Source organism: Sciurus carolinensis, chromosome 11, assembly GCF_902686445.1.
Source record: "Sciurus carolinensis chromosome 11, mSciCar1.2, whole genome shotgun sequence".
Classification (NCBI taxonomy): Eukaryota; Metazoa; Chordata; class Mammalia; order Rodentia; family Sciuridae; genus Sciurus; species Sciurus carolinensis.
In genome coordinates, this window is record NC_062223.1 from 63,832,644 (window position 1) to 63,842,505 (window position 9,862).

Here is a 9,862-nt window from a genome sequence, read left to right on the forward strand (position 1 = left end):
TTAAGAGTTGTTATAGTTTGGATCTGAAGTGTCCCCAAAAGCTCATGTGTTGAAAGCATGGTCCCCAATGCAGCAAGTTTCAGAGGTGGCGCTTTAGGGCAATGATGGGATCGAGAGGGTTCTAACCTCATCCGCAGATGACCCCATCAAATAGCCAAATGGATTACTGGAGGTAGGACCTAGTTGGAGGGAGTAGATCACCAGGGGTGTGGCCTGGAAGGGTTTAACTTCTCTACAGATTCTCTCCCTATTTCCTGGCTGTCAGGAGCGGACAGCTTTCTTTGCCATGACTTTCCACCATGATGTTCTGTGTTGCTTCAGGCCCAGAATGGAGACTACCAACCATGGATTGAAACCTCGGAAACCATGAGCCAAAATAAACTTTCTCCCATCTAAACTGTTCTTGTCAGGTATTTTTATCACAGCAATGCAAAGCTAACACAAGGAAATAGAAAAGGAAGAGCAAACCCAACTCCACACTATCCAAATGAAGTTATAAAGATTAGAGCATATGTAAATAAAACAGAATAGGAAAGCAAGAGAAAATTCATAAACCTAAAAGTGTTTCTTTGAAAAGATCATAAAATTAGCAAGTGTTTAACTAGATGGACTCAGAAAAAAAAGAGAGAAGACATATTATTAAAAGCAGAAATAAAATGGGAACACTTACTGATTTTACAGAAAAAGTAGATAAGGGAATATTATGAACAATTACATGCAAACATCTTTTCCTTTTGGAGTTGTTCATTGCTAGTGTATAGAATTTTTGTGATTTTTTTTGTGTGTGTTGATTTTGTATTCTGCAACTTTGCTGAACTTAATTAGCTCTAAGAGTTCGTGCACGTGTGCGTTAATCATATTAACTAGAAGAAACGAATTCCTAGAAATGTATACTCTACCAAAATTGGATCATGAAAAATTTGAAAGTCTGAATATACTTTATATAATTAGTAAGAAAATTGAATCGATTTTTTAAAACCTGGATCAGATGGCTTCATTTGTGATTTCCACCAAACACTTAAAGATTTAACACCAATCCTTCTCAAACTCTTTCAAAAAATTGAAGAGGAAAAAACACTTCCTAACTTATTCTATATCAGCATTACCGTGGTAGCAATATCAGACAAAGACGCCACAAGAATAGAAAACTACACACCATTATCCTTATAAATACTAATGCAAAAATCTCCAATAAAAGTAATAACATTAATATTAATAGCAAACCAAATTTGGGAGTATATTAAAAGATTTTTATGCCACGATCAGAAGAATTTATTCCTGAGTTGCCAAGATAATTCAGCATATGAAAATCAATTGATGTAATACACCACATTAATTGTATGAAAGAAAAATCACATGAAAATCTCAATTGATGCAGAAAAAGGAACTGACAAAACTCAACATCCTTTCTTGATTTTTTTTTTAAAAAAAGCATTTGATAAGTAGGAATAGAAAGAAACTTCTTCAACATGATCCAGGTTATATATGACAAACCCAGGCTAACATTACACCCAGTGGTGAAAGACTGGAAGTTTTTCCTCTGAGATCAAGAGCAAAATAAGGATGTCAGCTTTCACCACTTCTATTCAACATAGTATCAAAAGTTTTAGCCAGAGAAATTAGGCAAGAAAATAAAATAAAAGGAGTCCAAATTGGAAAGAGGTAACATTATCTCTGTTTGCAAATGACATGATCTGATACATAGAATGCACACAAATGCACACATCACATGCTCCTCCCTTCCCCTCCCCTCCCCTCCCCTCCCCTTCTCTTGTCTCTCTCTGTCTTCCCCCTCCCCATGTCTTCCTCTCTCGGAGCTGATTAACAGGTTCAGCAAAGTTGCACAATGTAAAATCAACACACACACAGAAAAATAGCAAAGATGCTATATACTAACAATAAACATTAAAAAAACAAAAGATTAAAATATAATAAAATATATTATAGTTTATTAAAAGAAATTTAATTAAAAAAACAAAAAGAAAATTAAAAAAGATTAAAATATAATAAAATAAAAATACTTAGGAATAAATTTAATAAGAGGTAAAAGACTTGAAGATTGAAAACTACAAAACAATGCTGAAAGAAATTAAAGACAACATATGTAAATGAAAAGACAACCCATTTGTTCATGGATTAGAAGACTTAATATTGTTAAGATGACAATACTGCTGACTCTCATTTGGATCTAGAGTGTCCCCAAAGGCTCATGTGTTAAAAGTTTGGTCCCCAACTTGGTGCTATTGGAAACAATAAAAGGTGGGGCTTAGTGGGAGGTCTTAGGTCATTGGGGTCATGGCTTCAAAGAGTGTTGTTAAATGCTGGTCTCTCCTTTTCTTTCACTTTCCAGCCATGACAGGAATAATTTGCTTTGCCGGATGCTCCCAACCATGGTGTATTGTCTCACCACAGGCCCACAAGTAGTGGGCCAACTGGTCATGGAATGAAACCTCCAAAACTGTGAGCCAAAATTAATATTCTTCTCAAGTTGATTATCTCAGGTATTTTGTTACAGTAATGGAAAACTGACTAACAAAGAGGACAGAGAAGTAAAATAAATAATTTAGAGGAGGGACCTTATGCAAATGAAAGTGTGACTTGAATGAAGATATAGGATCAACTCAATTCTGTTGTCTTCATTGAGAAACGTGTGGACCTGCAGGAGGGATCTTGAGTTGAATAACCAACAACTATAAATCCTGCTAAGAAATGTGGATATTATCCTGAAAACCGTGGAACATCTTAGAAGTGTTTGAAAGGTTTGCCTGGGAATGAACGAGAAGGCAGATGCTGGGACAGTGGTCCTTTGAAGCAACCCATTCCGGGTCTCCACAGGTGCAGTGGAGTCAACATGGCCAAAGATGCCCTAAGCCAGGTATGCATGCCTAACACCATGGGCACAAAGGTCCTTGGAAGCCCCATCACTCCCACTCTCTACTCTTCCCTAATACTTGCTCACCATAAGAAGGTCCAGTTAAAGAGGTCCAGTAGGAACATCTGCAACACAGTTGGTACCACCTTCCAGATGTGAATGTGACTATCACACAGCTAGGTCTACCCTGGTATCCAAGGATTCCATGTTGTTGACTGTGCACCTGTGCTCTGCAGCAGTTACAGCCTTTGGGGCACTCAGTCAAAACTTTTATGCTGATATATGGGATATTAATTTTTTGCAAGATTTTTTTCCACAGGCAAAACACTCACTTCTCATAAACAATTACTCAGATATTTACATAGGAATTTCTCCTTCTCATTCTTTTTACTAAATCCTCACCTAGTAGATAATAACCAGGTCTGGAATTAGGGGGAAACTTGTTCCACTTCCCTCGTGGAATACTTGGACAAAATTTGATAATCTTTAAGCTCTCCAATGTCAACACCCTGGGGCCCATGAGGACTCTTTTTTCCAGGTGCCAAACACTTCCTGTGTATGGGCCTCAGGTGGGTAGCAACCAGAGCACATTTGAGATCAGACTTAGATGGAAATCCTGCATCTGCAACTGATGATCTGCTGGGTGAACCTAGTTTCTCTGTAAAAACTGGAGGTTAAAAATTGCCATCTCACAAGAAGAATGAAGAAAAAAATGCACATGTGAATACTCAGCACAAGGATCTGGCATTTGAGAAACACTCAAGAAAAATTGGTTCCTCCTCATCTTCTTTCCTTGTTGTTTAGGGAAACAATTCAGCAAATATTTTCACAATGGAGATTTCACAGACTGCCATGATCAAATCTTCCCTTTTCAAGAATTTAAGGATAAACTCAAGTGCTGTGTTGTATCTAGAAAGAACTTTCTAGAAAAACTTAAGATACTAGAGACTGTTGGTAAACAATGAGGTGAGAAATACACAAATGTTTTATGATGCTATCTTCTTAGAAAACCTTTCCTGATAGATTAAAATTTTAAAATATAATGAATATTTTCTTTATATAAATACACTTATATTTGCTATCTCCTTAATCCTGCTAATACAGAGTTTTTGTCCCTCCTCCTTTCAGATACTGGTCAATTCTAATGAGAGTCCAGATTGCTGTTACCTTAAGCAGGTGCTCAGGGAAAGGGGAAAAAAAGGAGAGAAAATACCATATCTCTCTAACAGTTCTCATTAGCTAACCACGTTTGCTATTTAAGGATATTTTAAGACAGTGATTGTCAGTCGTGGGTCCTGAGGCCACAAAGAATGAACTAATTAATTTCAATTATTGCAATTAGAATAAACTTGGGAAAAGTAACTTGGCAATATCAAGTCTCTAAATGCTTATCCTTTTTGACCTGGAATTCTCTCCCTAGGACTCTTATGGAAGGAATGGAAGAAGTCTAATTAGGAAACAGATAATGCACAAAGAAACATATCATAGTATTATTTTATAATAGTAAAAAAAGTATTGAAAATAACCTGATAACATGAGCAGTTATATAAATTATGATATATTTATCAGGTGAATGGATCTGCTTACAAGGGTCTGTCAAAACCTGAATATCAAATTGTATTTTTTAAAACAGAGCAAAATATGAAATCTTCAAAACTCAAAAAAAAAAAAAAAAAAGTCCCTAAGAAAAAATGCCTACCTTTGGTAGTGACAGGCTTTTGGGGGTAAGAGATTTTAGAATGACTTTTTTTGTTTGCATTCATGCTACTTTCAGGTTTGTTACAAGGACTATAGTATGTAACTTTTCTAATAGTAAATATAATAATAAACACATTTTACATAAGAAAATAAACAAAGAGATATCACATAGAATCTTTGGGTTTGAGAGATGGCTGAGAATGGGATACTTCAGATCAATACACAGTTGGTTGTCTCAGTTCCAAAAAAAGTATGGGGCTGGCAGATGTGGAACCTATACTCCTTCCTCTTCTCCCAGAGCTTGCTGGTTCCTCGCAGGATTTTGACGAGGGCTGAAGAACAGAGCTGACGCACAGGAGCCACTTTTCCCAGGGGTGCTAACATTCAGGGGTTGGAACTTCACTGCTATGCACTCGATCTCATGCCCATGATGACTATGCATGTGAATGAAAATCAAACCTATTTAATATTTATTTAGCACTTCCTAGACACAAGCACTGTTTTGGTGCTATTTACACCATCTCTTTCTCAGTTTTGCAAGGTTTTGCAAAAAGCTCTTTGTGAAAGTATCTATTGTCTCCTTCTGGCTTCCCCCATCCCGTGCCCTGTCCCGGTTCTGCCTTCTCCTACCCACACAGAGGGTGCCTTTTAGGAATATAATTGATTTGAATGAAAGCAAAACTCAGCAGACTGGGCTGCCCTTTGTTATAAATAAAGACTCCTCTTCAGCTGCCTGGAGAGTTGACTAGAGAAATATCTTCAGGTGGTTGGGACAGGGAAGGTTCTAGAAACAGAGCAACAGAGAAAATCCCACAGGCCTTCTCCCTGTGATGTGGCTTGTTTGCTTTACAGGCTTCAAGAATATTTGCTGACGTCAGCAGCCCATCAAAGTTTAGAATAATAATAGTGAAAAGGAAAACAGCTCCTTTCTGCCAGGCAGTCCTGTTCTGCCAACTTCTGTGTTCTTTCGGAGTTAATAAACATCCAAGAGCCACCTCCCCTACCACCCTAGGGGGAAAGAAAGCACAATAATTTAAAAACCACCAGGTCAGCCCATTGCCAGCATAAACCATTCAGACAAGTAGCATTTGTCACACTCTAATGAGGATTTTACCTCTGCCTCAAAATGAAAGCTACCATTAGACTTCGTGTTTAGGGATCAAATGATTGTTGAGGACAGTGGGTTTCTTTTGGTTCCTTCCTCATTTTAATCATGCCCAAGACCAAACGCATAGATGTTTGCTGCATCAGACGAAACTAAAAAACCATAATTATGCCAAGTAAGGTCTTTGGAAAACATCAATTAAGAAAACGGCCTTTTAATTCCGATTTTACTTGAAAAATCTGAAAACGCGCACACGTGTTGTAATACCATGGCGGTGGCAGTATCCAAGGTGGGGCTGTCTCTAGGAAGGAGACAGCACAGAGGGTGGCTTGAGGAGGTCAGGAGGGCAGGCTCCTTTTGGCAACACAGAGGACCCCTGCAAGGGAAGAAGCTTCTCCATAGAGCAAGGCCTCTTAAGTTATCTTCACGTGTAGTGTTGAAACTGGAGCCAGCCCCTCCACAGTCAGGTTGATAACCAGGCTCTCCACCAGGCGGGCACCACACACACAGCCCATTGTTAATACCTCCTCAGGACAGATTAGAGCCACATTCCTCAGAAGTACTCCGCTCCAAAGGGAAACCAGCCAGCAGGCTCCTTCCACCGGCCAACGACTTGCTACAACTGATAAGTTCTAATTGAAATAACTAGAAGAATTACACTGAGTGCCCAGTGGCTTGATCACTGGCCACAGAGAACGTGCCACCCTTGCACCACCCCTGGCGTGTGCACAGTTGTGCACTGGACAAGAGTAATTCAAATCCTTAGCTCACTTAATATGCTTTTATCCATGGCTACGTGCTATGGTTAATCAACTTGTTCACCCAAGGTGTACTAGGAGATTATTCTACTTTTCATTTGGGGGCCTTTATCTAGTAAACCCTGATATTTACACTGTCTCGACTTAAGTTTGAACAAGTAGCTAACCTCTGACCAAAGATACTGAAGTTAGAGTTGGGTTTGGGTAAAATCCATGAAGGTCATGGTTAGTTTTAATCTTACAGTTCAAGTTCAAAGCTGAATGTGAGCAAAGATCTTTGCTTTTAAGTCTTAAAGTGCTCATTAAACAGCAAACTTAGTTGTGTGTAACTTGAGTTCTGCAACTTCCCTTCTATTTTTTCTGAAATAACAGTGATGGGGTCAATGAAGTGGCAGTATGAACTAAAGGACAACACACCTGCCTTTGCAGGAACAGACCCCAAAGAGCCCAGATTAAATTTTAACCAGGGATTATGTTTGCCAGGATTTTATATCTGCAAAAGAATATGTTTGACTTTGGTAATAATAAAAGGCTATTTTGGAAAAAGGATCCCCTTTTAACCTACACTGTATTTACTAGGAGGAAATACAGAGTTTGATTTTGATACAATTTAGACTTTGAAAGAAAAGGCAAATGATTTAGCAGATGGGTAATTCCCAAATCTGCAGAAATGTAAACAGGCAGGGTTTTGGTGCCTACGGTTTTTATCAAAGATGTTAAGTAAGGCTGAGACCAACACCAGTGCGTCCTCTTTGGCTAGTTTTAACACGTTTACAGTCACAATTAACATTCAAGGAATTTCCTTTTCATCCAACTGTTTCTTTTAAGAGCACTTTATGCCACAAACTACAGTTCTAGCTGCCATCAGTCCTTCCCTACAGAGGAGTGGGGAAATCGCCATAATACTTGTTTCTTGTTTTGAAAATGGGTTTGGACCACGTCTGTTTCCCCAGGGTGATGGAGAAGGAGGAGGCTGCACCTTTGGACTGAGAGGTGCTATACTAGTTTTCTAATATAAGGGGTTTCCACCTCCTCACTGCTTCTTTCTCTTAAAAGAGCTTGGAACACAGACCCGGCTTCCTTCTCCCTCACCGTCCTCCACACTCACCCTGTAGCCAGAGGAGAGCCGCTGCCCGGCAGGCGTCCCCAACCCTTCCCCGACCGGGTTGGAGCTCTGCGGCCAGGCAGTAGCTCCGGGCTCACCCCAGCCTGATTTGGAGTCCCTGAGCTGGCAGGGCCAATGCCTGCTGCAGGAAAGGGAGACGTGTCTGTCTCCATCTCCCTCCCTGCTTCTCCTACACCAGGGATTCGCACACAGGCATCGAATCCGAGTCCTGGCTGTGCATGGAGCTCAGTCCAGTATCAGAGTCCTCGTCATTGCCAGGACAGTTCTTGGCCAGTCCGCGGGCCTGGTCCACCCACATCTCCGCGCAGGGCTGAGGCTGGGGTTCCCGCGTGGGTCCGCCGGGGCCCGAAGCCCCATCCTGCACTATGGTGAGCTCCAAAGTGTGCAAAGTCTGGAGAAGGCCCTGCAGCTCACGCTCCTTGCTGTCCCACTGCTGCTGGCTGTAATCCAAGTCCGCCTTGACGGCCTCTAGGTCCGTGTTAAGCCTGAGCCCAATGTAAAGGCTGGTGCTAAGTTGAGTCCTGACCCGCTCCTGCTCCAGCAGCAGCTCACCGTCAGGGCCGCCGTCGGGTTCCGGCGGCTCTTCCCGCACCGCCAGTTCCTCCTTGCGCCGCCGCATCCATCTCTGGTTCAACTCCTCCTGAATCTCGGTGGAGAGACGTTCCAGCAACTCCTCCTGCTGGGTTCGCTGCTCATGTAGCCGCAGCAGGTCGTCGCAGCGCCGGGCCAGTTCCTCCAGCGCTGCCGCCTGTGCCTCACTGTCCGGGGGCGCCGCCGTTGCCTCCTCCGCCACCGCTACATCCTCTGCCTCCTCTCCCGGGATGGGCCCATCGAGTTCTATCCCTGCCCCCACCAAGTAAGTGTCCTGCACGTAGTTCACCCCATGCCGTCGCATGCGGTCCAGATGCACCCTGGCCTCGTAGCGGTCGATCTCTCGGTCCAGCTCCAGAAGCCGCTGCACCTGCTGGCGGATGGTGTGGTCCTGGGAGAGCACCAGATGCACCAGCGTCTCCATGCGCTCCACAGAGGCACTCTCATGGGCCCGCGGCGGCGACGAGCAAGACGAGGCAGTGGACGATGAAGTGGACGAACAGGGCGAAGGCGGTGGCTGCTGCTGGCGCCGCCGGTTGAGCTTGGCCAGTTTGCGGAAAGCTTTCCGCACCACCCGCCGCTGCTTCTCCTGGGTCATGGCCAGGCTGGGCCGTACCGGCGCTCCCCGGGCCAAGCAGGGGCGCTCGCGGCTGAGCACTACGCGCGCCTCGGCACTGCGCGGACCCGTGTTGGGCAGCGACGCCTCGCTGCGAACTAACACGAAGCGCACATTCTCTTGCTCGTCGCCCCAGGCGGATAAGAGGCGCAAGATGCGCGTCTTGTTGGGTAGGATGCGCTCAAAGCCACGCCACTTCTCCACGATGCAATAGCACTGCGGGGGCCCGCACAGCATGCCCTGGGACAGCGCCTCGTCGTCGTCCTCGTCGTTTTCGACATCCGGGGGTTCCGGCAGTTCCCCGGGGCCTGGCGGGTCGCCGGTCAAGCCCCGTCGCTGGCCCCGCCGCTGCCTCCGTCTTCGCCGGCAGCCGTCCTCCAAGAGAACCCGCACCACATCCGAGCAAGTGGTGCGGCGGGAGAGGCCGGACACCAGCTTCTCCTCCTGGCAGATCCACACCGAGATCTTCCTCTCCGAAGGATCCATGGTGCAAACGGGACACAAATTTCAGGTCTAGCCCGGCCCTGGTAGTGCGGCAGGGGCAGCGCGGACAGCCCGGCAGCTCTGAGTTTAAAGAAGAATTTGTGATTCCGGTCTCCGGCGGCGCCGGTCTTTCTTTCTGGTTGCGCTCCGAAGGCAGGCTCCCGCGCAGGCTGGAGAGGCTGCGCTCGGCCCAGACAGCGAGCGCTCTAGAAGCCGCCCGCCCGGGTTCGGGCTCCTGCAGATCTGCCTCTGCCCACCTTGCCCGAGGCCTCCGGGTTTTGCTCCTCCCCACGTGGCTCCACCCCTTCCCGCCCCAGCGCCCAGCGCTCCCGCCCTAAGCACCGGAGGAGCGGCGCCCAGACTCGCCCCTCCCAGCCTAGCTGCGCCGGGCCTGTCCCTCGCTGGAGTTGCAGGCGTCGTAAGTCCAACTTGCGCTCTTCCGCGAGCAGGTGCAAGAAAAAACTCCGGGCCTCTCTGCATCTCAGCAAGGTATTAGCTCTGTGTCTCTCTCCGCCCACTGCCTCCTCCCCTTGCATCTAGAGGTGACTGGATGCATCTTGATCAGCCTATCTCATCTTCCCGGCGCCCCCAAATGTGGCCCTGCTCCTTCAGG

General features: G+C 45.0%; 1 protein-coding gene across 1 annotated transcript; it reads right to left on the bottom strand.

Annotated features, from left to right (window-relative positions):
• Window positions 1-2,050: 2,050 nt before the first annotated feature.
• Window positions 2,051-9,491, bottom strand: Rassf10 (Ras association domain family member 10). Its single transcript, XM_047567668.1, has one exon. It carries the CDS (start codon window positions 9,250-9,252, stop codon window positions 7,729-7,731), a length of 1,524 nt encoding a protein of 507 aa, XP_047423624.1. The 5' UTR covers window positions 9,253-9,491; the 3' UTR covers window positions 2,051-7,728.
• Window positions 9,492-9,862: the final 371 nt, after the last annotated feature.

What these genes read in the sequence shown, in the direction of transcription:
- Rassf10 (XM_047567668.1), bottom strand. Translation starts at nt 9,252, where the DNA reads ATGGATCCTTCGGAGAGGAAGATCTCGGTGTGGATCTGCCAGGAGGAG.